This window comes from Felis catus, chromosome A1, assembly GCF_018350175.1.
Source record: "Felis catus isolate Fca126 chromosome A1, F.catus_Fca126_mat1.0, whole genome shotgun sequence".
In the NCBI taxonomy this organism is placed as follows: Eukaryota; Metazoa; Chordata; class Mammalia; order Carnivora; family Felidae; genus Felis; species Felis catus.
In genome coordinates, this window is record NC_058368.1 from 82293202 (window position 1) to 82320625 (window position 27424).

The 27424-nt window shown below is 57.0% G+C and overlaps 1 protein-coding gene across 4 annotated transcripts in view; it reads left to right on the forward strand.

The window, feature by feature from the left end:
- The first annotated feature begins 1166 nt into the window (after positions 1-1166).
- Positions 1167-27424, forward strand: part of TFDP1 (transcription factor Dp-1) — a 40187-nt gene continuing 13929 nt past the window's right edge. For 2 of the 4 annotated variants that reach the window (XM_023253517.2, XM_023253531.2), the window contains exons 1-3: positions 1205-1327; positions 2015-2086; positions 20419-20485. In XM_023253517.2, the coding sequence (XP_023109285.1) occupies positions 2075-2086; positions 20419-20485 (79 nt within the window). In that variant the 5' untranslated portion in view covers positions 1205-1327; positions 2015-2074. Of the gene's footprint in view, positions 1328-1717; positions 1757-2014; positions 2087-20418; positions 20486-27424 lie in introns of those variants that run through there. The other 2 variants (XM_023253524.2, XM_023253527.2) reach the window with 2 other exon arrangements.

Sequence of the window (27424 nt, forward strand, 5' to 3'; positions counted from 1 at the left end):
CCCCCACAGGGCAGAGAGGCCTTTGCGCTGTGCTCCTCACCGCACACTATGCTGCAGCCCTGAACTTTGGACTCCAGCCGGCCCTCTGCTGGGTCTCTAGCCCCTGGGGGCCCTGGCCCTGCCGGTGGTGGGCTCCAGGGAGAAGTCTCCAGAGCCTGGGGTGCACCAGGCCCACCCAGCGATGAGGAGAAAACTGGCTGCCTGATTTTCCTCCTGAGCACCCCACCGGGATGTGGGGACTCGGGCTCAGGCTGGGTGTGGGCATGATCGCTGGCCCCACAGGTACACGTGGACACCAGGTGGGCAGGGCCCTCTGCACTGTGGGCACGCACCCCCAATCTTCTCTGTGCACCTACACGCACACATGAGCAAATACAGTCACGGCACAAACCCAGCTGGCCTTTCTCTTCCACAAGCACGCATGCACACGTGTACACATAAACTGCCCACCTCTTCTCCACGTGAGCACACACCCGGCCTTTCTTCCTCTGTGTGCAATCACACATGCACACAGCTGGCCTCTATCAAAACGTCCACACACCTCCGCCTCTTTCCTCCAAGGGCATGCACGCCTGCACGTGCACACTCCAACCCCCCTCTCCACGTAAACGCCTGTGCGCACTAAATCTACCCTCCTTCTGCCTGCATGAACACACACCCACAAATACACTCATGTGCACGTGCACACACCTGGCCTCCTCTCTCCCTGGCGTATGCCCGTGGACCCTCTCTCTCCTCCACCCCTGCACACACCTGGCGCCTCTCCAAGTCTGTGCGCACACTGGCATGTGCACACTCCCGGCCCTTCCCTAGGTGTGCGCCCACCTCTGACCCCTCACTGAGCGTGCACGCACACCGGCACGTACACCGGCACGTACACTCCGCCGACTCTTCTCCCAGTGTGCGCGCACACCGGCACGTGCACACCTCCGGCTCCGATCCAGGTGGGCGCACACCTCCATCCCCTCTCCAAGAGCGCGCGCACCGCGGCGTCTCCGCGCCAGGCTCTGCGTCTCGGTCCCCGTCCGGCGCGCACGCGCACACTCACCCGCACCCGCCCGCGCTGAGCCCATCCCCCTCGGAGCGCGCGCGGGCCGCACCGGCGGGAGGAGGAGGAGGAGGAGGGCGGCGAAGGCGCGAAAAGGCGCGCAGGCGCGCTGCGGGAGCCGGCCCGCCGCCCACGTCACGTCGCCGCGCCGCGCACGTCACGCCGCCCGACGCCCGCTCGCAGGGTGAGCCCCGCGCGCCGGCGCCTCGCAGGGCAGGGACCCCGGGGCCGAGCGCGCCGCCGGGACCCCGCCCGTGCCCGCGCGCCGGAGCGAGCCAGGTGCGGCGGGCCGGGGTCCCGCGGGGGGCGCAGGCGCGCGGGGCGCCCGCCCCTGTCCCGCCGCCGTCCCGCCGCGTGTGCGCGCCGGCTCCGCGGCTCCCGCGCCTTGGGCCCCGGGCGCCCCGCTCCCGCGCCGCCGTCGGGGACTCCGGGGTGGCCCGGCGGGGTCGCGGTCGGGTCGGGGGTCGGGGTCCCGGGCGGGGCCTGCGGGCGGGCGTCCCGCGGAGCAGCGGCGCGAGCGCCCGGCGGGGTCGAGGGCCGGGGTCGGCCCGAGCGCGGGGTCGGGGCCCCCGCGGGCGCGGCGCGGGGTGGGGGCGGCGCTGACCCGACTGCCGGTTCCGGCGCGGGAGGCGCGCGCGCGCGGCGGCGGCGGCGGCTGCGGCGGCGGCCGGGTGACAGGCCCGCTGGGCCGGAAGACCACCTGTCACGGTGGCGGGGGGTGCAGGGGGGACCGGGGGTGGCAGGGTCTTTGTGTGGGCCGGGCGGGGTGTAGGGGGAGGCTGTATTTGCTCTCGGGCGGCGCCGGCGGGCAGCTTCCCCCAGGGTGGGCTGCGGGTCTGGAAAGCAGGGCTCCTGCCACCCGGAGGGTCCCTTGGGGGTGGCGGTTCCGGGGGGCCAGGCGTGGATGGTTTATTCACTTGGTTTTCGGTTCTTACTCATTTCTTGGTTTTCATTCTTTCTTACCAGGAAAATTAGTCTTCTCTGGAGGGTGAACGTTTATAGCATCGACTTCACGGATCTGGTAACATGGCAAAAGATGTAAGTATATCTGCTTCGTGCTACAGACACGTTTCCCTGGCACCACGTCCTTCGTACTTTCCCCACCTGGTTCGGCGCCATGACGCACAAGCTGCGGTGCAGTTTCTGTTCAGACCTTGGAGCAGGTGAAACGGGTTCAAGGTGGAAGGATGTACGGAACCCGGTGGGCTCTGTGGACGTGCGTGTCTCGCTTCTGCGGCGCCTGAGTGACACCACGGACTTTCTTAGTCTTTGCAGGCCGCGTGAATTCTAGTTCCATTGCTATGTAGAATGACACCTTTAGGCGAGGTCAGGTGCCCAGACTGGGGCTGGTCATGTGTGCAGTGATCCTGAGCACCTGTTCTGTGTGGGGTGTAGGCAGTTACTTCACCTTTCATCCGTAAAGCGGTAAGCACTTGCTTTGGCCCCCCCCCCCCGCCTTTTTTTTTCCTCAGAAAAATGAAATTTGGTGACTCATGAATTGTGAAAAATTCTACTTTAGCTTTTTCTGGATTTGTCACAAAACTGTAGAATACACTGAATAATTTTTTGAAACTTTTTCCAAGAAACTGGCTTTTAGGTTCAAAAATAGTGTGTTTTATTGATCCCGTAGTTCTTTGCTGCGCTTTCTCCCACCCAGGCCTACCTTCCGTGCCTCTGGGGATGTGCTGTCTTGTCAGCATCAGGGGAAGGGGGCTGCGTGTCTCTTACCTGTTGCACAGGTTGCAGGTACGGTCCAGATGAGCTGCGTCTGCCCGGAACATGAGATGTAGAGAAAACGTGTCTCACGTCTGTGGAACCAAATCATAGGTGTAAGCCTTACGTTCGGTTCAGAGGTTTTAACGTTCTCCGGAAAGCCTAAGTGAACATGTGGCTCGCTCTCAGTGACGGTTGGGCACGCACTCGTGTAGGCTCCCACTCTCCAGCACTGGGGTTAGTCCGGCAGAGAATACATACTGCATCCTGCGCGCTGTGGCTGAGGTTCAAGTCATGATCCGTACGCGACTCAAGGCTGAGGTTATCGCCTCTGGTTACATTTGTTGGTGGCCATGCACTTTTCTCTGGGAATTATCCCCCAAACATGCCCGGCAGTGGTATGTGCTCAGGGGCAGGTGATGTCAGTGTGTCGGAGGGAGCCTGTGCCAGAGCGCAGATTGTGCATTCTGGGAACCACGTTTCTTTATTAACTGAGTGACTCTTTGGAGTTCGTGGTGGCCTCTGGGGATGCAAAGACAGTCAAGGCCACTGCCATCTCCTCTGACGGTCACAGAAGCAGCCTCTGCACCGTCCTTTGTTGCAGCACGAGGGGTGGCGCGGTGGAGGCTTGGGCGCCATGAGCATAGTGGACCCGTTTGGGCTGACAGGTGGTGTGAGGAGAAGCAGAGATGAAGTGCTTTCCCAGTCCCGACAGCTGGGGACGTCAGGTGTGGCTGGAACCAGGTCTCAGCAGGGCTGGTGGACTGGACTGGAATGGGGTCGTGGTCCAGGGAAAGGCATTTAGCCTTTTCTCAGCTGCCTTACGTGGGGTGTGACATCTAAGTTTGGGCAGGTGACTCTGGCAGCCAGTGGTGGGGAGTAGTGGGCAGTGTCAGCAGTTGGAGCTCAATGTAGGGTCAAAGCCTAAGCACAGGCGGGAGCCCAGCCCCTTGGGTTGGAGAGCGTGGGCTGGGACCCCGGCTTTACAGAGTTCTGGGGTCTCTGGAAGGCTGGAGGGGGCTGGAGTTAGGTCCTAGGGGTCACCGTGAAGGAGGACAAGTTTAGGAGACAGGCGAGGGCTCAGCCAAGCAGACTTGGTGCAGAGGATGAGGGAAGGTGGCACGGCAGCTTCCTCCCTCCAGTGGAGGCCCAGGAGCCCCTGCAGGTTTTGGGGGTGCTGCCCAAGAAATAGGCGGACGGCTTGAGCCTGTTGACTTGGGGTGGTGGGAGTGGGGCCGGCGACAGTGATGGCTGTCCTGACAGTGAGCCGTGGCCTGGGTGGGCATCTAGGCACGCAGACTACTGTTGCAGGCTAACCCTGCAACCTGCGTCTCTGGTGGAGGGGCTTGATGCTGGAAAGACTTGTATCTTTTCACTCGTATAGTAGGTGTGTTTCAATTCGGAGTTGACAGGAGCCAGGCCCCCTGGTTTCTGTGTGCTATGTGCCTGCCTCAGTTCTTGGCCTATGGGCACAAGGTGGAAATGCCCGAGTTGAGGGTGGCCTGCTGGTTTTGTTCACGTGTCCATCCTGTCCGTCCTTTGCTATTTGTGGAGTGCCTGTGCCCAGCGGGGAGCACGGTGTGCTGTTCTGCTCTCCTGAAGCTCCTGGTGGTGGGAGATGGCAGACGAGTTGGGGTGCTTGGGGCATGGGTGAAGGGCCGAGTTGGGGGCATGGGGAGGCCTGGGGGCAAGGGGTCCGGAGGGGGACTAAGGACATGGAGGGGACCCAGGGGGATTATGCGGGGGCCCTGGGGACAGGAGGTCTAGAGGCAGGGGTCTAGGGGCAGTGGGGAGGCATGGGAGGCTGGGGCACGGAGGGGCCAGGAGTAGGGCATGGGGGGGGGCGCTCTGGGACAGGAGGGCATGGGGGGGACCTGGGGACGGGTCACTGGGCTGGGGCATGGGAAGGCAGGGCAGGGGTGACTGGGGGCCGGGGCCCATGAGGAAACAGTGCTGTTTCATGGAGATGGGAGGTCAGGAAGAGCTTGGAGGTGGGTGTGTGGGGCTCCAAGAGCCTGGACCTGGAGCCTAGGTGCTCTGGCACCGACTGCACTTTGTGTCTTCTGTCTCTAGAACAAATAAAGATTTGCATGTGTTTAAAAAGGAAATCAAGACACAACACTGTAATTCCTCTGCTTAAAAAAGCCTTGCGTTTTCTAGCAACATGTGAAAAGCAGCCTGATTCCCTGGTAATTAGTAGCTGGCCTTTTGTCTTGCAAGCGTGTCTCTTCACCTGGAGGGGTGCATGGCTGCAGTGAGTGGGCTGCAGTTGGATGTCCTTGTGGCAAGGCCCCTTCTGCCCTCCCGCATCCCCAGCTTTACTCTGGCCGGGGCAGCGTGTGAGGGTGGAGACCTGCCACCTGTCTCCAAGGAGCCAGCTGGGAAGCAACGACCAAGTGGGCCCGAGGTCTTTGACGTTCATTTATTCCGATTATGTCGGTATGTGCTGGCGATGAAGAATTCAGATAGTAAAAATCCAAAGTCAGTATTTGTACCTGGTGCGGAGGTGAGAAAACTCATCTGGTGCAGAAGCATGTGGTGAGCTGGGGTCTGGTCACTCCCAGAAGTGGTCACAAGCAACCGTTTTGGGTGCTGCTTCCAGAATTTCATAGAGTACTGGCCGGTCCTGGGATCTGGGGCGGGAGCTCCCTGGCTGTAGAGGCTGGCTGCACAGTGACGGCAGTTCCTCCTGTGGTCCCGACAGCCTTCAAGGCTGACACCTGGCTGTCAGTGCCGACAGAGACCGGCCTCGGGGCCTCCTACCAGCGTTCACGCAAGACCCCCTCACCGCACGCAGGCTGCTTCCTGCTGTCAGCCCTGAAGCTTTGGGACCCTCCTTAGATGTGCATCACGGGCGATGTTTCTGCTCAGAGTCCCAGCTGGGCAGGGCCCACAGCGGCTTGCATTTCAGTTACCACCCTGGGACCGTGTGGGTCTCTGCTCACAGCCGTGGGCCTGTCCCTCTATCATAGGGTCTCCTCATTCGGGGAGGAGGGAGATGTAATTGCTGTACTCATTTATGAAACTAGCTATCTGAATTCAATTTTGTGCCAGCCACAGCTCCCGTGAACACAGGTCACGGCTGGGGAGGTTGGCCAGGCTGAGAAGACAGTCATTTTCAGCACCAAGAAAGCCTCCTGAAGAAAATGGCAACTTCAGAGAAGATCCAGAAACTGTAATTGTTTAATACATGCTCATTGTAGGAGAAACTGCCATTGTGTGAAGTCAGGGGAGGACCTCTGCCATGAACACATGCCCGTGTGCGAGCTGCGTGTGCGCAGCATGGCCCCGTGGGTGTTTCACAGGCAGAGCATGAGCTCCCCGTGGGCCCCAGACCCTGCAGGTCCGTGAGGAACGGGGAGCCAGCTGGCTGGTCTGTAAGGTCGCGGAGGCGCTTTGCAGGCCACTGTTAGGAGGTGGCTGCAGGTGTGGGAGCAGTGGGGGACCAGTCCTGGGCTGGGGCGGTGCATTGCCAGCTCCTGGCGGGGGAGCTGGTCCGCCTGTGTGCAAGCTGGTGTGAGTCCGCTTTGTGTTCTGTGATGGAAGATTCTCTACAGGTGTTCTGGAGAGCCGCAGAAGGCATCCCATGTAGGCTTTGGGGGGATGATACTGAGGCCTGGTTCAATACCGCTAGGAGACCAAGAGCTTATCTACAAATACATGTACTGGGTATGGTTTTCAGCCCCAGACCTCAAGGGTGAAATGAGGGCTGGAGACATAAATGTGGTGACGCAGCACCGAGCCGTCTCCCTCAGTGTTGGTTGGAGTGCATTGTGGGACCAGGCGCTAACTCCCAGAGCGCCAGCCTGTCCTGTCCTGGCAGTGACTCCCCGGTGGGCATGGGGAGGGGGGTGTAGCCCACACGGGTCCCTGTGGTGGTGTGCTCACTCTTACACGGGCTCTGCGTGGGCCAGAGTGGGGTGGGGAGCAGAAAGCTGCAGCTTGATGAGGAGACGCCCTGGGTGTGTTGCTGTGGAACAGGTGTACGAGTGAAGGCGTGCTGTCAAATTCACAAGGGACACGGAAGGGACATCCTTCTCCTAGAGGCAGTTCTGTGCCTTGGGCTTGTCACGAAGCCGCTAGGAAACGGCCCTGGCTTGTAGTGTGGCTTGTGGGTGATGCTTCCCTCACAGAGCTGCCTTTCTGGAAAGCTGTGCTCTTGAGAACGTTCTCGTGTGGAGTCAGTGCCAGCTTCCTGTGTGTTGGGCTTTGCAGGGTCTTTTAGGAGGGACAGGGCTTGGGTCAGCCAGGGAGGTGCTTGGTGAGGGCACACAAGTGGAGTGTGGCCGCATCAGGGGTGATGCCCCCTCAGGCACCCACCGGTGGCCCCCAACCACCCCCTAGTACCCCCAGGCGTCCCCCCCAGTGCCCCCAGGCCACCCCCCAGACCCCCTTAGGAGCCCCCAGCCACCTCCAGGCCCCACCCAGCCACCCCCCAGGTGCCCTGTGCCTCAGTGTCCTGTGACCTGGTGTCATGCCCCAGGCAGGTCTTGCCGGGACACCGTGCTCCTTGGGGCCATGCGTGGAGTACCAGCTGTGCATGTATGCAGCATGTTGGGTTGTGGTAGGTGGTCAGCTATTGAAACAGGTGAATTGGGAGATGAAAATGGCTACAGACCTAAACATGTCATTGTAAATTCAAACGAACATTTACTCCCCAATCCTTTGCTGTAGGTGCGAGCCTTTCCTCCGTGAATGGCCCGCTTGCTTGAGTCGCTTGTCCATGATGCCATTTCCTGGGAGGGGACAAAGGACACAAAGACATCAAGAGATACCGAGTGTGGCCTTTCAGAGAGTTTGCAGGTTTTCCAGGGTTTTAATGATGCATGGCACGGCATAAATGGTGCTTAGGGACCACACAGCAGAGTCCTACTGCACTCTGCCCAGATTTCTGGAGCATGGAGAGCCCATCCCACTGCGTGGACGCACCCTAGGTCTCCGTCCTTCAGCGCCAGGGCTTTCGGGGCTTTCTGGCCACATCTCCACATTGTGTGGGTCCATCATAATGTCCAGGGAGGAGTTCTTGGACGTGCAACTGCGCGGGCACACGCTTGAGTGTGTGCAGGCGAGTGTGTGCACGGGTGTGGGCGGGCACGGGCATGTGTGGGCATGGGCGAGCGTGTGTGGACACAGGCGGGTGGGCATAGGCGGGCATGAATGGATGCGGGCAGGCAGATACATGTGCTGTGTCTTTGAGATGTCAGGTAACTTGTCAGAATGATTGTGCCAGTTTATACTTTTACCGCATTGTGGGGGGAACTCATTGTAACGACCCCTTTTTGAAATTCAGTTGGATCACAATTTAAAAGCCCACAAAACTTGGTCCATTTGCAGGTAAAATTTTAAATTGTGTTTTTAGATTGCATTTCTGGATATAGAAGTTGAATCTTTTCCTTTTAGAACATGTTACTTTGTGAGTTGAAAAGCATCTCCTGTGTTCGCTTTCTGTCCTGGTGTTTATTTCCTGTTGACTTGTATCCGCGTTGTATAAATTAACGATGTTCAGCCTTCGTTGGTGATTTCATGGCAGAATGTTAACATTAGGTTTGCTTTTGTCGTTTTAGTAAGCGTTGTGAATATAAAACGATTTCGACATAAACGTACAGGAAATACACCTTGAATTTGCAGTTTGAATTTTAACGTTAGGTACAGACAGTTCTTAGGTAGTTTAAGCGAGTTTCCTGCATTTGATTGGTGAGTGTGTATATGTTCATCCTCATTCAGTGAGATCACCAGGACTCTCTGAGGCCCAAGTTGAGGCTAGTGGTCAGTACTCTTGTAACTTCCTGGGCACATGACTGTGCAGCGTAAGTATAGCCCACTAGATCTTTTCAGCCTTACACAATGTCTTCCTTCCTCTGCTGGGAAGTGTTAATAACTGGGATTACCTTGAAGGGGTCTTATGTTTCTCTTGTTTTACTTGCTTTTCAGAAAAGTGAGGATTTGAGTGAAAAATATCTTATTCTACCTGTATTGACAGGACCTCAATCCTGGTCTGCAAATTTGCTCCAAGGCTGAGTGTGGGCCTCAGTCATGAAGTCATACATGGCCATGGCTTTGATCTGGTGCACTTCGAAATTAAGCCAACTCGTCTAGAAGGTGTTTATTGTTCCTTCATCAGTATCAGTTCTGAAACATGTTCTTTTTTTAAAATTCAGGTGCCGTGTTAGGAATGATGTGCAGCTTATAAAAGACAGATATTTGCCTTAATGTCATCTGAGAAAGTAGTCCATGAGTTAGGATAGCTATGGGTTATGAGGTGTCTCATCCTTATTTCAGGGTGCCCTTGGTGTGCCCTCCCCCAGCACAAGCACAGCTCCAGCAGAAGGGAAGTCACAGAATTAAACAATGTCATGGGGTTTTGCAACCGCAGAGAGCTTTGAAAGCCTGGCCTGTAGACCTAGGTGCCAGCAGAGCACCTCCCAGCCGGAAGTGGAGGCTCCTGGGGTGCCTCCCTCCTGTGGATGTGCCCCCTCTTCCCTTGACACATTGGACAGTGGCCCTCATGGAGCTGCATGACCACGTCTCACTCTGGGGGCAGGAGGGTTGAGCATTTGGTGAGTGTGCAGGTCAGTTTCTTGGATCCTGGACACTCTGACCTCTCGTGCATCCTGGGTCACTGTGTATGGCTCGCGTGTGGACGGTGGTCCGAGAAACGGTGCTCACTCTGTTTTTGAGCTCTCCTTCCCCTGGGAAGGAAAAGGCTGGTGGTAGGGGATGGGGCTGTCCTGTCTGTCCATCCCTGCGGCTGCAGCCCACCTGGGCCCTTGGAGGTTGTGAAGGACAGTGGTACTTGTTCGAGCTCCTGGCCTCTGTGACTTGGTTTTTGTTAAAAGGAAAGTTGGGTTCTTTCTGAAAGGGAGAAAGTAATAATTTTTCCAGAAGAGAAGTCAGATCGGTGTGTTGTTAATTTTTAAATTAGCCAATAAAATAAGGCTACTCTATGAACAGAAAACGTCTCCACCTCTGGCTGTGTTAGTCCTCTGCTTTCCATGGGATGGCAGGTGTGTCCGAGTGCACGTGAAGCCACGGGACCATGGGTATTTCCTGGAACTGGTTTCCGTGTCGGGACAGACACAGCAGCGATTCCGAGTGGATCCGCGCTGTGTGCTCTGAGCCCAGCTCTCCCTCGTGCTTGTGGGGCAGCCTCAGGCAGAGTCTTCTCTGGGGGTTGGGGACTCATCTGCGGAACGAAGGTGACAAGCGTACCGTCCTCTCAGGGCAGTGAAGGTGGAAGTGCCAGCCACATCGTACGTGTGGTCCAGCCTGGCAGCACCGGGTGGGTCCTGAGAACAGGCCTGTGGCTCTGAAGGACTTGGGAGCTCACCGAGGGCCTGGGTCTCTCCTCCGTTCGCACACACACTTCTGTTCTAACCAGAGCTCCGGGGAGAACCCCACTCCTAGTGTGGCTGAGGGGACCGGCTCCTCCTTAGGGCCTGAGCTTGGGAATGAGTTGGGGTGCAGGGGGTCGGCAGGCTCCCAGAGACGGGGTGTCTGGGGGTGCTCCTTTACTGTTGAGCGCCCAGGGTCCCTTGGTGTGTTTTAGCTCCTGACCTTGGTCCCCGTCTCTCTGCTGACGGCTCCCTGCCTCCTCCAGCTTGCCCCGACCACGGTTTGGACAAGTGGAGTGGGAGGTGGGCAGCAGGAATTGGTCCTGGGTGGATGAGTCCCCGACTCTGGGGGCTCCCCCTTCACGGGGCTGAGGCTGGGACACGGCCGTCCGGAGGGTGGGTGTGGGGGAGTTAAATAGCAGGGACTTTGGTTAAGGAGAAAAGCTCTTGGTGTGGCCATCTGGTTGGGTCAGACTTTGCTATTATACATAAGGCAGAATCCTGTTCTCCTGGGCAATAACTTACTGATAAATCACATCCCAGCCTGCTATTAGTGTCCCCGTCAGGCCCAGAACGGTCTCCCGCCACCACTCAGCAGGTGTGAAAATGCAGTACGCACCACCCAGAGCTACCTCAGCGTAGACCTGCTGTAGAAACACCAGAAAGCAGGTGGAGGCAAATATTTAAAAATTGTGTTGGAGTCATGTTACATTGTCTTCCAGGCAATCTCGCATTTGTTTGTGTGTGCCCAAGAATAAATTTGACGTTTCTCTGGCAAAAAGGCAGAGGGTGAAGTGTAGAGTGCAGATACGGAAGAAAGCCGATGTTGTGGTTCCCGCTGCGTCTGTCTAAGAAGGGCTGTGACCGCGGGGAGCGAAGGAGATGATTCAGGGAGAAACCCAGCAGTGGGCTGGGTGGTAGTGCCACGATTCTGCACTCAGTTGACATTCTGGTTTGGAGCGGTGGTGGGGTCAGGCAGAGGTGGGTGGGACGCTGATTTCTGCCAGCATCTCTGGTGGCGCTCACGGGAGCCAGAGAGTGCGGGCATTTCTGCACTGGGAGAGACATCCTCGAGTGCAGGTAACGAGAGCGCGGGAGAGGCCCACCTGGGAGGGGGCGGGGCAGCAAGGACAGCTGTAACTTGTGTATCACTTGTGGGGTCGTGGCCCCTGACAGAGAAAGCCAAGTTCTCACCTTAATTTCAGATCCTGGTGGCAATACTGCTCCATCTGCCATACCCCCTTGCCCCCCTCCACCCTAGCTGTTGGGAGTTGCAAATTTGACTCCTGCCTCCTGCATCACCCCTCACTGGTGGACTCTCTCCTGAGGATGTGCGTCTCCCGTGGCTGCTCCCTGGAGTGTGCACTCTTGGTGTGAGTGTGCGTTTCCTCCGCAGATGTGCTCTCTGTTCTCCAGCTGCCACTGCCCTGCCTGTGGCTCAGGGCCAGCGCTCTGTGACCTTGTGTCCTGTTCTGTCCAGTCTGTGGATGTGGACCTCTTCTCCATTCGCTCCTGCTGCCGTCTTGGTTTCTTTTCTGTGGTTGCCCCTCGGGGTCCTGACCTCAGACGTGTGGCCTAGCCTGTGTCCTTACCTATCCCTTGTCATGTCTAGATCTCATTGTCCTGCGGTTTTGTGTCCTTTGTTTAGAAAATGACAGTAGCCTTATGCATATCCACTTACAGAACACAGTCTTTCATTAAGAATTCAAATGTCAGGGGTGTGTGGCTGGCTCAGTAACTTGATTGTCTGACTCCTGATTTTGGCTCAGGTCACGATCTCACAGATCATGAGTTTGAGCCTCACATCGGGCTCTGCACTGACAGTGTGGAGCCTGCTTGGGATTCTGTCTGTCTGTCTCTCTCTCTGCTCTTCCCTTGCTCTCTCTCAAAAAATAAATAAATTAAAAAAAAAATTCAAATGTTAGAAAGCTGACAGTTGTTGAAAATCATAGTCCAGGTGATTCTACTACGAATCTGCTGGTGATTTTGGAGTTGACTCTCTAGGTACCTGTGTTTGAACGTGCACATCTGTCACACAGCTTTACGTGAAAGGACTCCCACACTGTTCTCCGCTCTTTTACTCCACAACTTGGCCCTAAACACACTGGTAACTGTAAACATAGATCATTACAAAGACACTGTTTTTTTTTGAGAGAGGAAGGAGGGAGAGGGAGGGAGAGGGAGGGAGGGAGAGGGAGGATGCACTTGCCGCACGAGTTGGGGAGGAGCAGAGGGGAGAGAGAATCTTAAGCAGACTCCACGCTCGGCGTGGAGGCCCAATCCCACGACCCTGGGATCACGACCTGAGTCGAAATCAAGAGTTGGATGCTTAATGGACTGAGCGCCCAGGTGTCCCTCTGAAGACACTTTGGTGGGACATTTGAGACGAATGCAAGTGCAGGCAGAGAGGATGTGGTGGTGACGCCTTGCACCCTGTCACTATCCTGAGTGACAGCTGGCTGGCTGGCTGTGCACACTTGTCCGCCCGCTGGGTGGTTGTGAAGCTGGTTACAAACATGTTGTCCTGTCATTCATTATTCTAGTGTTATCTCTGAAAGATGAGAACTCTCTAAAATGCCCCAAATAGCGAATAATCGTTTGTTAGTATCGTCAGAGAGCTAGCAGCTGGAATTCCGAAGGTTTGTGTCAGTGTAGAGCTGGTGGGTTGGATGTGCCCTTGTTTATGTAGGCCTGCTGATGGGCTTTTAGGTTGTTTCCGGAACCTGCCTTCACAGCAGAACTGCTACCACTATGCTGGCTGGTGGGCCCTCACAGCGGTGCCACGGTGTGGGTGATGTTGTGGCTCGGCAGCACCCTCCCTGCTGGGAGCGCTGGTGCCCTGGTGTCGGCCCGTGGGTCAGGTGGAGGCAGAGGCGCCATCCGAAGCCCTGTTCTTCCACTGCCCGACCTAGCACTCCTTCTTAGATCGTTTCTACCTGGTTCTCTTGTCCGCGCGGCTACTTGGAACTGGTTTTTATGTGACGAACCGTAGCTCTACCTGAGACACGTTTGTGTAACATGCCACCTCCGATGGCTTTGTGGTGTCACCGTGGTGCCCTCTCTGTGGCGGGTGGGTAAGGCGGGAAAGTGCCCCACTCGGTGTCATCACGGGCTGCCCAGAACAGTGGCCTGGGACCGTGGTTTTGTTACCCACGGCTTCCGTGGCTTGCGAGTTTGGCTGCAGCTGTGCTGGCTCGCAGCCCAGGACCTGAGAGTGTCACACGCCAACACGTACCCCCAGGTCCCTGTGGCAGGACCATGTCCACTCACTCACCTGGTCCTTGGTGGGCTTTGTTCACTTCTGGGCTGTTGGCCGGAGATTGCCCCCAGCTCTGGCCTCGTGGGCCCTCTGCCAGGTAGCTTCCATTGCCAGAGCGCGGGAGGGAGGGGCTGGAGCGAGGTCCATGCACACACAGGGAGAGAGACGAGCCAGCCGGACCCCAGCCTCCGGCTCCTGAGACCAGATGTGGCCTGTGCAGATCCGGTCACCAGGGCAGGCCATGCTCAGGGGGAGGGAATTGGGTGGGGCCGTGAAGTGCCCCCTCACCTACCGTGCTGGGCGTGCCCACAGGCTATGTCCTTGGGGCCCCTGGGGCCTGGCGTCCGTTTGCTCTGGAGTCAAGGGAGGGTCTCTGCAGGAGCCACAGGATGGGGTGAGGGGCCAGGCCTTCAAAGTATGTCTGGACTCCGCTCCTACCTTAGATCACCCTTGCAGCTCACGGTATTGATGAGCGCTCTGTTACACGGTATGCTTGCAGAGCTGATGTCTTCTGGTGGGTGCCGGTGCACTCTCCCCCTCGGCGAGGCCCTGTGTGCTTCCGTGGTGGGTGGTCGGGGTTGCCTCCCAGGTAGGTGCTGTTTGTATGGCTGCTCTGCAAGGGCTCCGCCTCGAGTGGTTATACCGGGTCCCTGTGGGCACGGAAGAGCTGGGCCTCACCGTTCTTCCCATCCCTTCGTCTCGCCTGTTCGAGGCAGGTGCCAGCCAGCAGCCACGATACACTTGGTGCCCCCGCAGGCCCAGATGTGCTGCTGCGGTCAGGACGCCGGCTCCCGGTGCGTGTGGGGACTCAGAAGGGGCCGCTGTGATGGGAAAGGTCAGGAGGGTTGCCGAGGCGCGAACAAAGGTTCCTTTGGACTCCCCCCAGGTGCCTGGCTGATCACACATGCTGCTGTTTTGTGTAACTGTCGTTAGGGAGCCGGGCCTGTGGTTGCTTTCCTGGGTCTCCGGGTCCTTCCTCTGCTGCCTGAGGCCCCTGCCCTTTGCCCTTTCCCCGGCCTTGTCTTGCTGATTTTTGTGTCTGTCTGAATCGGCGGAATTGCTGGCCCACTGCCTCTCCGAGTAGGTACAGTTTCATTGGAGCACAGGCTTGCCCTTTGTTTGGTACTGACTGTGGCTGCTTTGGTGCCACTGGGCACTCTTCAGCTGTCCCCGGGCCGGGAGCTGCTTCGGTCTGGACGTGGCTCTGGTTTTCTTTCCAGGCACGTGTCCTGCCCTCACTGGCGTTTCTGTTCTAGTGGGCCCATGGGGGCGGCAAGGTAGGACTTGTATAGAAAGCAGGCAGCCACCAGAGTGGTGGTGGTCTCCCAGCGGCTGGCCCACCCTCCCCCCTGCCCTGAGTGGCCGGGGCAGTGCCTCTGATGGGCCCCTCAAAGGTTGTGGGCGGGCCCTCGGCCCTGGGTGTCTGTCCTGCCGAGGGGTCCGCCCTGTATCCTGCGGTGATCAGAGGGGTCTTGGGGAGGGTGTTCTAGAGAGAGAAGGAGGGGGATCAGGGTGTCAGGGTGTGCAGCAGGAGTGGGGGGTCCCGGCCACGCCCTCCGCGGCTTGTGAGGGACGCAGGGCAGAGATGGGTGGCATGTGTGAAGCTGGAATGTGGTCATTACTACTTTGGTTTGGTAAGTAAAGAACCTAGTTGGTGTTTCAGTGTCCACGTCTAATTGGCTCAGCTTCCTGTGTAGCAGCTGAGTTTTACTGCTTTGAGTGGATCCAACGTTGGAAAATACACAGTAACTGGGTTTACTTACCTTAAGTACAAACCCAAAAAGCTGAGTAACGAGTGTTGTAAGAAAAACTCAGGTTAGTTGTGACAAATGAGTGCCTTCGCTGTTGGTTTACATGTTCATTCGTTCAGCGTCTTGGTGTTTCTTCCTGGAGGGAGGTTTGCATCTTAAGTATAAAGAGCGTGCAAGGGAAGGAGTTCTGTGCACTTAACTTAAAACTACGTGCAGTACAGGAATACTGTTTACAGCATCCCAGCAGCCTGGTTCCGGTGCTGGTCCCGGTGTCCCTGCGGGCTTTGCCCCAGGCACAAGACGGAAGGGGCGTGGGTGGTGTGGTAATGTTTTCCTGGGTCCCAGTTTGTGGTTGTAAACTAAGGTCTTGTGGTGTTGACTGTAAAGCCCCTGAGGACGGGATGGTGTTAGAAAATCGCAAGGAGGCTGTAACGAACACGTTAGTGTTTCCCTGTGCTCCCGGCGGTTCTGTGCTGTGTGGCCTCAGACTTTCCTCCCTAAAGAACTGCAGGAGCCAGGAGCAGGGTGCCCCGGGGGTCCCTGGGCTCCAAGGGAAGTTGGTGAGCACCTCGGCGTGGTCCATGTGCTCAGGCCTGCTGCGTGTGCCCAGCCTCGGGGCCTGTCCCTCTTCACAGGGCCACAGGCTCTTGGGGCCACGGGCTCTTGAGCCCACGCAGACAAGAAGCAAGTGTAAGATTACAAAGTGGGAAAGAGCAAACTCCATCACAGGGGACCATTTCCAGGGTCCACTGCAAATTTAACACAAATGTCAGTGTTGACGGACTCCGTCCCGTGTGATCTGAGCTCGCTTTAAGCTCGTACTCAGACGGGGGTCTCACTTCATGCACAGAGTGGACCGTGTGCCTGGTCTGCACCTGTCAGGCTCATATACCAGCACCGGTGGGCGGCTCTGTGGAGGTGTTGCTGAGTCACGAGGGCTACCTTGCAGCTGGCCTAGGGTTTCCTGCCTTGAGCCCTGGCAGTCCTGTGCCCCAGGGGCTTCCCAGAACCCCGTGGTCCCAGGCAGACGGAGATGGTGGGTCACCGGCTGCAGGTGTTTAAAGGTTTGCCCTTTGTGAGGCTGCGAGTGAGGTGGGCTGGCACTCCTCTCCTCATGCGGCTTGTGGGGACTTGCCTGGGGTCCCACAAGGGCCTAGGGCTGGCATCTGGGAGGGGAGGGAGCAGAGCTTCGAGTGGGCGTGGCCGCGGGTGGATGCTGGTGGGCCAGGTGTTGTAGCGCTGGCCACAAGGCAGGGCAGCACCTGGGGCAGTAATCCCCTGCTGTGCTGCTTGTCACTGTCATCCAGAGACGTCTCTTTAGGGTGTTCAGTGTCCCTTGGGGTTCACACCCACGAAGGGTGGTGTTTTAGAAAAGCTCCATTGTGGGAGGGCTGAGGCTGGGACCCCGGGGGTGGATGGGGTTATGGGTGACAGCGCCAGTGACCTTCCTATATGCCCCTGAATAAGTTTGTGTGGTTCAGACAGACCTGCTTCTCTCCTGAACTCCATGCTGTCCACGTGCTTCTGCCCAGTGCCGCCCAGTGCCATGCTGGCCCCTGCGCCTCAGACGAGGTGGACACACGCAGCTGGACCAGACAAGTGTGTCTCTCTGAGTTGGTCATCAGGCTCTGAAACGAGTTCCATCACGTTTACAGAGAGCACGGTTGGGGGGACGAGCTGGGTGTGGCCTGGACTCAGGCTTGATTTGGGGGCTGTGTCTGCACAGTAGGGCAGGATAAACCAGCTCTGGAACCGGTTTAGGTCAGTTGTATGTGGAAGCTGGTTGACCTCGAGAGTCTGTCCTGCTCTGGTATCGCTGGCTGCCAGGCCTCTGCTGGCCGGGTGGCCGCTTTTCCGCAGCTGCCTTGCCTGCGTGCCCCCAGAGCTCTAGCTCCTTCCAGGGGGACTTATGGAGCACTGCTGTCGGCCTTCGAGGTCAGGAACCCTAGATGCGTCATTTTGGTCCTGACCGATTGTCTTTGGTCATTGGCAGTCAGTCATGTGGCTCCAGGAAATTTGGGCCAAATCTGCATGCAGCTGTTAAAGTATGCTTCAAAAATACATTCAGTGGCTTCCCAGATGAAAAGAAGGACTTTTTATGTTCTAGAGAAAAATCGGTCACCACTCTCTCACTGCAGAACAATGACCTTAGAGTTCAGGGGTTAAAGCGACAGTAACCCTTTATCCTCCCGAATGGTTTCCATGTTTTGGAATTTGGGCGTGGCTGGGTGGCAGTGTGTCCGGCAGCCCCTGAGGAGGAGAGGATGGCAGGAAGGCAGGCCCCCACTCTCTCCAAAGCCTGACTTCCCAGCCCCAGCTTTCTAATTTCCTTCGTGAAAACCGAGCTTGCGCCACCTGTGATTCCGACACACGTTGTGTTGCGAGATAGAATTCCTGTGCCCATGAGACTTGCTGTGGGGTACCTAGTCACGGTCCCGCATACGGACAGTGGGCGTCAACGAGCTGCCAGCCGCCAGCTGGCTTCTTCCTATGTCACAGTTAACTGCCCTCAGGTTTACGCTCCGAACTGGAAATCAGGCTTGGGAACAGGGTGGGTATGGGAAGACAGTCCTGTCAGAGGTGGTGCCCTCACGCTCCCAGGTGGTGTCGTGGGGAGGGGGGTGGCAAGCACTGCCGGGCAGCCTGCTCCGGACGTTGCAGCCCCTCGGTGCTGGGCCGCCACGCATTGTGGGACTCCCACGGGGCTAGACTGGGGCTGCATGGGTGGTGGGTGGGAGGAGCCTGTTGAAGACTCCAGCCCCCTTTCTACATGAGGTTCTTTTGAGCGACAGAAACGAGGCCTTACAGAGCATGAGTATGCGGAACTTCCATCAGCGTCCTCCCCGTGGCTGGGAGGGTGTCCGGGAGCAGACGTGATACCACTGGGTGCACCTGTGGCTCGCTCCAGCCTCTCCTCTGTGTCAGCCGGCTGTCTGCCTCTGTCTTCTGCTCTCTGTGTTCTCCAGTGACTCCCCAGCTTTGGATTGTGACCCTGAGACCGGCAAGAAGGGACTGGCCTCTTCGTCTGTTTCCAGACTTATCCGGAAAGGGCTGGGCTGACCTGCTCGCCGCCCAGGCCACTCATCCGGTGGCCATGGTGGGTTGCGTGTGGCCAGGGAGGACGAAGCCCTTTGGCTCTGGAGAGGATGGGCTAGTCTGATCACTTGAGTTGGACTAGACCTCCTCCAGACTAGACCAGCCTCCAGAGGGGGCTTCCTGGCCTGGTTCCCTTCCTTCCACATTGTGAGGGGTTGCTGGGGCTGTGCCACTGATGTGTGGACTATGAGTGCTCCCTCTGCGGGAGGGGGTTTCCCATGAGTGGCCCGTGACCGCCGAGCTGGAGCAGCACGGGCAGTGGCCCCAGGTTGGGCAACGCTGGGTCCCACCCAGGCAGACCCATGAGGGCAATGACAGGCCCTGTGTGATCTTGGGGCTCCATGGCTGCTAGCTCAGGAGTCCAGCCACCCGTCCACTCTGCTACAGGACAGTGGACATGGAGCCCAGGGCCGCTGTCTGTGGGATCAAGGAGCCGGCAGCACCAATGATGTGCTGGGAGCCTGGGGCCGTCTGACAGGTGTATGGGGGCCCTGAGGCACTCTCTTGCCATGGCTGTGTCCTCAATTCTGTGGCAGCTGGTGTCCCGTGTCTCTGGGGCACCCTGAGCCTGTTTGCTGGGACCAGCCTGGTGCAGGCTTCCTGGCCCAGAGAGAGTCGTGCCATTGAGTCTGGCGGCTCCTGGCCAGCAGTCCTCTAGCCCAGCCCGGCCTCAATCTGCTGCCATCCTTGTGGGCATGTGCTTGGCTCCCTCCGCTTCTGTGGGAAGGTGGAGTTTTGGAGAGTCCAGGAAACGTGGCCCATGTGGTGTTGGCACGGGCCTGACTTCCGTCTCGGGTTCCGTGTGTGGATTTGTGCATTTTGGGCGCATTTGGTTCTCTGTGCACCACGTGGAGAGAGGGAACCCATCCCTGCAACACCGCAGGGCCTGACATGCGGCTTCTCCCGTGCCAGGCTCAGGCGAGCCTTGCCTGTCTGCAGTCCAGCTTGTTGCTGCCCGTACGTGCTGCCAACCTGAGGCTCCTCCTGGGGTGGGAAGGGGCCGCAGATGCCCTGGGTTCCTGGACAGACAGGACGATGCTGGAAAGTGCACTTGTATCCCTTCACGGGCGGCCTGGCCTGCGCTTACACACCTGTGAGGAAAGTCCAGGCACACCGCACAGACATGTGAGCGTCTGTGAGTACGTGGCTCGTGTGGATGTGTGTGAGATTGCTGTGTACACACAGGCGTGAGTCCCTGAACACTGGGGCGTCCTCAGCCGGTGCTCCCGCTGGGCCAGGAATCCCACTGCCCGGGTCGCTGGTGGTCAGAGGCCTGGGCAGGAGGCAGAGGAGGCTTGTCTGCCGGGATTGGTTGACCTGCGATGTGGCTTGTGTACACGTGTGTGTGTGTGTGTTTATGCACATGTGTGCACACGTATGGGTGTAGGACGTGTATGCATGCATGTGTATGTGTGAGTGACCACATGCGGATGGTGTGCACTGGTGTGAGTGTGCGTGTGGCAGGGCTGGTGTCTGGTGAGGCTCAGTGTATCAAGACCGTCTGCCCTGGTTTGGTGTGCAGCAGGCACATCTTCGATGTTTGGTGAGGACAGACTCGGGTACGGACGTCTAGACGCCGATGGTCTGCGGTGCCCGTGATGAGCTCATGTGAGCCCTGATTCTTCCCATGAAAACCCAGGGAAAGCGGATGCAGGACGCGTGTCAGGGGTCAGTCCCAGACATGGCTCCCTGTAGTGGCTCAGGTGCGTTTGCACACCTTGGGGAGTGATGTCACTTGCCTGGTGCCCCAGTGAGCTGCGTGGTCAGTGGGCCCTGTGCGTGGTCACCCTGCTCAGGACATGGGGGTGCCGGGTGGACCTCGTATGCTGCCTGGCCCTGGCCCACACTCCTGTACACAGAGGTGCATCCCCCGATTTCCGGCAGAGCTGCCGCATCCGGGGCTCTGAGGAAGCCCTGTTCTCAGGTTGGATCGCCCGTCTGCTCTCACGACAGGTGGTCAGATGAATTTTACGCTCACCCGAGGTGCGCCTCCACTAGCCGCAGGCACTGCCCCTTAAATGCGTGTGTTGACTTAATGTACAAAAGCTGTATCTCATTAACGTCACAAGGGTTAAGCTTCGAAGTTCCCTGTATGGGCTCCTGACAATTCTGTCTCTTTCATGCCGTATTTTACACCTCCCTCACACAGCCCGGCTTGTTACGAACTGTAGATTTGTCGCTCTTAGACCCCCTATTTACTGTCCTTGTTGCTCTCTGCAGGCCGGTCTAATTGAAGCCAACGGGGAACTCAAGGTCTTCATAGACCAGAACCTTAGTCCTGGAAAAGGTAAGGCGCCTCTTTTCCAAATACAATTCTGTGGATGAGAGTGTTAGGGTTGGTGTACTCGTGAATTTCTGTGGGACGAAAGCCCCTGTCAAGTGTGGGGCCCCTGCTTTGGGAGGGCTCCTGCCTGGGGCCGCCGACAGCCTGCAGGCACCTGTCAGTGGTGGGCTCACGCTGTTTGCAGAAATTCGGGGACGTGGAGAATGCAGGTCATGTGCTTTCCTCTGCCTCACGGGTGCCATGAGCCTCCAGGTGTCTGCTCTGGACCCGGGCGGCAGCCCAAGGCTGGCGGTGCCTCCCTCACGTGCGTCCGGGTTCGTGTCTTCCCCATCAGGAAGCCACGTGTGTATGTTCGGTGGCTCATTGGGATTCAGGGCTGGACATGGAGGTGGACAGGTCCAGGCCACTGCCCCCTGCTCTGGGGTCCCACGGTCTCCCTCCTGGTGTTACCGTGATGAACATCTGCCCACGTGTATGAGCGCGCTGGCTATTTCCCGGGATAGACTAGGTGTGGAAGTGCTGGACCAGAGGGCATGTACCTTCCAAGTTGATGCGTGACACCCGGCCACCTGTGGCGTCCTGTGCTCAGAGTGGCTGGATTACTGCTGCCACCTCCACTCAGCCTCCGCCAGGCCGAGGCCCTGACCGGTGACCTCTTGGCTCCTGCTGTAGCTTTGGGGGAAAGTCCCAGCCCCTTCCCATCCATCTGTTGCTGGCGAGCGGGACAGGAGTCCAGCTGTGTCCTTCCCCGTGGGGCCCAGTGGGCCCGGCCCATGTGGTTAGGGTGGTGGGCTCAGGCCCTGCTCCTTCTTTTGCATCAGGATGGCCCCTTTTGATGCTCATGGAGGCTCTCCTCTCCTGGCTCAGTGGGTCTCCCTCGTCACGCTGGCCACTGTTCCCTGGATGGGCTGTGGGCCCATGTGTGCTCTCCGGGTTTCTGTGTTTGGAAGGTCGTAGGCAGCGTCCTGCTTTTCTGTAGATCCCATCCTCTTTCCCTTCCTGTCCAAGGACAGGGCCCCGCTGAGGGACTTAGTGTTTGCAGATGGTTTTAGTTCAATAGCTTTTACCGTTCACAGGTTGCTTGAGCAAGGTGCTTCAGCCTAACTAATTGGACACTTAGAATTTTAGGATTTACAGGCGTGACGTCTTTAGTAAAAGTGACTAAGCAGAAATAGTAGTGAAAACACTGTGGTCTCTGCTCCCCTGGAAACAGTGGAAGCCTTTCGTTCTGGTGTTTGTTTTGAGTCCCTTTATTGTTTGGATGGTCCCACAGGCCCTTCCCGTGATCAGGGGCTGCCTGATCTGTGCTTGAGCCCTTATGGGGGTTGCATTGGAGAGATGAGAAGACAATAGCTTCTTGAGTCTCTAGAATATCCTGGTGCCAGTTCCCTGCACTGTTCAAGGATTTTGCGTGTTCTTGGGTGTGGTCTGGCCCGCCGTGTCCCTGGCTCCGCTCACAGCTAGGACTGCTGTAGTTCGAGGCTCCTGGCTCCTGCCTCTGCTCCCGCCTCTGCTGGGACCAGCACAGCCTCCCAGGCACTCAGGCTCCTGCCCCTGCGCCTCTGGCATGTTCTGGGTATGAGGAGGCCCACGGCCACATCTCTGCAATGTGCTCCCTGCTCTGACCCTATGAACACAGGCTGAGCACTGCCAGGCTCCTGCTCCTTCCAGAGAAGTGCTTTTTCGTAAACGGAGCCGTTTGTCTGTTGGACAGGCAGTCCGGTGCTGTTTCGGCCACAAAGGGAGTAGGACCAGGCTGCCCAACTGCTGTGCTCACCCGTGGGGACTGTTCCACGCACGGCCACCTTTGCTTCTGGCTCAGGAGCTCCGATGCTAATTTTGGGCGGTGTGGTACTGACTGGACCTGCTCACTCTGGGTTATGCAGTGGTGTTCGTGAAGTTGGGGAGCCCATGGGTGTCAGACTGTGTTGTCTGACCCCGCTTTCATTGTGGGCGCTTCCCGAGGAGCGCTTGGCAGAGACTCAGCCAGGGTTATGCTGAGTGAGGCCCAGACCCCTGGCACAGGCTTGTCCAAGAGTCCAGGAATGTGGCCTCAGTGTGTTCCCAAGAGCCTGTCTCTCTGGAGGGACCGTGAAGGGCAGGAGTTGGCTCTCGCTGGGGGTAGGGATGGGGAGTCAAAAGGAGGGCCATGGCCAGACCTGGTGGAGGCTGGGCCATGAGGGGGCAGGGGCCCGTCCCGCTTCCTGTCCGCATGTGCCACGCCTACAGGGCTGCCTCCCAGCTGCTCCTAGCTCCACCTGCTGAGAGTTTGGGAGCCCCAGTGACCCTGCTGCCCTCGGCTGGGGCCAGTGAACCCTTCCTGAAGTGAGGCTCCCCGTGCCTGCTCCTGCCTAAGCTCTGGCTGTGATGCCCCCTCACACTGGGGTCTTGCGCACTCCTGTTCCCTGGGTCCTGGCCTTGACTCTGCTCCTGTCTCAGCCTCCAGAGCTGCCCGTGCTTCTTCACCTGCCTCTTCTGCTCCTCTGGCTGCTACCTGTGGCCCATTTCCAGGTGCCAGTGTCTGCAGACTTCTCCAGAGGCAGAGCCTACGGGAGACGTGTGGTGAGTGGGAGGGAGGTTCGTTGTTGTGGGATCGGTCCCTGTGACAAGGGGGCCGGCAGGCCGGACACAGGCAAGAAGTGGGGTTGGAGGCGGCCACTCCTTCCTCGTGGAGGAGACCTGAGGATTTGCTCTGAAAGTCTTTGCCTGGTTAGGAGGCTCTGGAGGGTGGTCTCTCCTACCTAATGGCGGCTTGCGGCTGGTCTGTGATCGGATAGCTGGGGACAAGCGCCTTGGTGCTCACATCAAGTCGGTCGTCACACCTGCAAGATTCAAAGAGCTGTTTTCCCCAGAAGGTGTGCTGAAGTCACAGCCTCCTGTGCCCACGGGCCCTGAAGGCCAGAGGCCCCAATGCGGTCCAAGACAACAAAGGCTACGTTGTCTGCTGTGACAGCCGTTGGGTTGCTCCCAGGGCTTCGCCGATGGCTTTGATGCTGTGTGAGCCTTCGCGTGCACATTTGTTCCTGTGTTTGGGGCAGGCGCTCTAGAGTCGGAGCCAGGGCATGAGGTGTGTGTGCGTGGCCGCACCAAACACGTGGGCTCCTGGCGCCGCATAGCTACAGTGACGCCTCCTTTGCCGGCATTTCAGGTTCTGGTGGCCTGGTGGGTGTGGGCCCCCTTGCTCCTGGGCCTGCCCTGCTGGTAGGGGTCTGGCCAGGTGCTTTGCTGGCAACATTTTGTTGCCACTGTTCCTGCTGGAGCCTCCTCTTCCAGCCGTGCGGCTGCTGCCCCAGGGTTCAGGCCGTGGGCCCTGGCACATATGTGCCCATGCCCTCCCGATGTGCCCGCTGCTTGCCCGCCCTCCACACAGAACCAGTCCAGAGCCACGGCCTGTGTGCGGCCTCTTCCTCTCCTCCGGCCTCTGCGTACATGTCGTGCACGCTCGCTGCAGAAACGGCTTACAATGTACACGTGTGCTTAAGCGTGTGTCCTGACACGTCGTGTGCGTGTGTGTGTGGTATCTGCACGCACTGATCCTCCCTGTGGCTGTGTGACTTTGCTCATCTGCAGCTGGGCCATTTCTGGTAGTTTCTGGTGCTGCCTTTTGTCGCCTGGCACCTTGATGGAGTGCTCTGATGCCTGCTGACTGTTTTCCCTGAAGGGCTGTGCACCCCAAGCACCTGGTGCAGGAGGCGGCTCCCGCAGAAGGTCGCGGGATGTGGCTGGGTCTGACTGGTGACAGGACGTGTCCTGTGACGTCTGCCATTTTCCTTCTGCTTCAGAGTTGCCCTTCCCCTGAGGACGGGCTCCCAGGCAGGAGAGATGAACACCAGTGACAGGTGGCTGACAGCCTGGCGTTGTGGGATCATCCCAGAGACGCGGGAACGGCACCCTCGCAGATGTGCATGCACCTGCACACACGGCTGTTGCGGGGGAAGCGGCCTGGCCCCTCTCGGGGAGCGCAGAGCAGAGGCACCATCGTTTGAACCCAGACAACATCTGGAGCACAAAGTGATAACATGTTTCACACGCCAAACCCTGCTGCTGGGCTGGCCAGGAAGACCAGTCTGCAGAGGAGATGAGCTCCCAGAGGAGCGGTCTGGGTGTGGTCGAGGCCCTGAGATGCTGGGCACCTCGGCTCCCACCCACCGGGAGGTGCCCCTGTGGAGCCTGCCTCCCTCCTTGGGCCGCAGGGCCATTCTGGCGCCTGCTGTGCAGGGGCAGGGCCGTGCGGGGGCCGCCGTCTTAGCGCTTGGGGTATTTCTAGCGTGGCGGGCAAGAGAGCAACTCTTAAAATACTAGGTTCTTAGAACTTAGAAATGGTTGAAATTATTTTCAAGAAGACATTAAACCTTATGATTTCATAATCTGTCTTAAAGCCCATAGGTATTAATGAATTGTGATTGCTACTTGTAAGAATATGCTTATGGAATACTTCTAGAAATCTTTTCCTGTTCAGGGTTATAATAGCTCAGACTACATATGTTCTAACTCCTTTTCTCACCAAGAGAGGAATTCTCTGTTTCGTGATGTTATAGTTGAAAATATTTCAGGGGCGCCGGGGGAGGGGCTCAGTGGGTAAAGCGTCCGACTTTGGCTCAGGTCACGATCTCGCAGTTCATGGGTTCAGGCCCCACGTCGGGCTCTCTGCTGACAGCTCAGAGCCTGGAGCCTGTTTGGATTCTGTGTCTCCCTCTCTCTCTGCCCCTCCCCTGCTCGCGCTCTGTCTCGGTCTCTCAAAAATAAACAAACATTAAAAAAAAAATAAAATATTTTGTCACCTAGTTCCTTTAACAAAAGGCACTAAAGAGAGCATACAGCTAAAGTAGTTGTGCTTCTAGTGAGTAAACTCTAGGCTGTGTTACAGGTTAGCCCGTCTTGTGAACGGGAGTGTAAGTAGGTCGAAGTGTGGTGGTCTTTGTCAGAAAAGTGTGTTAAGCATTCTGATGTCTTTGGTCAGATTAAACTAAAAATGAATCACATCCTTGAGATTGTTAAAAAGTGACGTGTCTTCCCTGAGTCAGCAGTTGGTAGGAACCCTGGAGAGGGGGACACACGCTGCCTGGGTGCACACGTGTGTGGTGCATGGTGTGTGATGTGCACATGTGGTGTGTGCGCGTGGCGTGCATGTGTGTGGTGTGCGTACGTGTGTGCCTTGCACACGCGGTGTGATGTGCACACGTGTGTCATGCATGTGTGGCATGTGTGTGCTGTGCATATGTGTGGTGTGTACATGTGTGCTCACACGTGTCGTGCATGTGCACGTGTACAGTGTGCGCATGCATGTGTGGTGCACATGTGTGGTGTGCGGTGCACTGTGGTTTGTGTGCACATGTGTGCCATGCATATGTGCATGTGTATGTGCTGTGCACATGTGTGGTGTGTGCATGCATGTGCGTACACGTGTGTGCAGTGTGTGGTGCATATGTGTGGTGTGTGCACACGTGTGTGTCGTGCATGTGTGTGGGGGGCGCGTGTGTGGTGTGTGCAGAACGGCCCTGTGGAGGTGCCATGTGGAAGCCCATAGCACAGATGGTCCTCTTGGCGCACCTGCGTGAGGGCACGCCAGCAGCAGGAGGAGGCCAGACGGCCCGATGTTACCTGCGGTGTCTCAGTAGGAACATTTGTGTATTTGTATAATCAACGTACTGTAACGGAACGGCACAGATTCAAGGAATCAACTAGACCTTTCTGTGGACAAGTCTCAGCGACAGTGTGAGCAAAGTTATGTGAGATGTAGATAATTTTCTGGGTTTCAAAGGCCCACATGAGCAATACTTCTGCTTTCTTGGATTTATGGATGTGCATGGAAAAGTACGAAAAATGGACAGAGCACACCCATTAAGCCCTGATGTTTGCAGGCAGGGCCAGGTGGGGGCGCAGCTGGGGCGGGTCTCTGGACCGGACGGTGAGCTTTGCTGTTTCAGCCTCTTGAGCAAATAGGATAAAAGGAAAGTAGTTAATTCTAGGTCATACTGGAGAAAGATTGTGTGGTAGTTCTTAGTGCTGAAGAGTGTCTCAGAGAACAGGGAGACCCTGGTGAGAACCAGAGGGGGCCTGGCCCCGATCCACTCTGCCTCTCAGCTCTGCCGTTGCCCTGGCGGGTGAGCACGTGGTTTTGTATAGGTGGACGTTCCTGTGGTTCTGAGCGCTCAGTGTTGTCCTCTGTGGCCGCGCCCGCGGCTCTGGCCCAGATGTGGCCGTGTTCTGACCTCGTTTATTTTACTTTATTTTAATATCTTAACAGCTGCTGGGGCTGCTGATGTTGACGGGATCATTTGTAAAATAAAGGAAAAAAAAACCCAAGTTTATCGTTTTATGAATCAATTCAGTATTCCTAAAAACCTATTAATAACCTGATAATAATCTCATGTGTGACTTTGAAATGACTAACACGTTTGTGTTTTAAATCTCTCTGTGCAAAACAGAATAACTTTATTTTTGTCTTTTAAACCGTCTTCTGTATATCTAAAACAATCATTAAAAATTTGCTTTTGGGGGTGCCTGGGTGGCTCATTCAGTTGAGCATCTGACTTTGGCTCAGTTCATGATCTCACGGCTTGTGAATTTGAGCCCCGTGTTGGGCTCTGTGCTAACAGTTCAGAGCCTGCTTGGATCCTCTGTCCCCCTACCTCTCTCTCTGCTCCTTTGCTGCTCATGTTCTGTCTTTCAAAAATAAACATTTAAAATAATGTTTGCTTTTGTTAAGATACAGGTCTCTGTGTTTAGAGAAAAATAAAACTTGAAGCAAACAAACATTTACAGAAAACAAATATCTGCTGGTGTCGGTGAAAATGCTAACATTCAGTCAGTTGGTTTGATGGACGAATGTCTTGATGACTTAAGTTATCAAGAGAAATTATTCAGTGTTTGTATGTGGCAGTAAGATTCATTGTGTATTGAAATCTGAAGTCTGTTCTTTTTTTTTTTAGTGTTTATTTT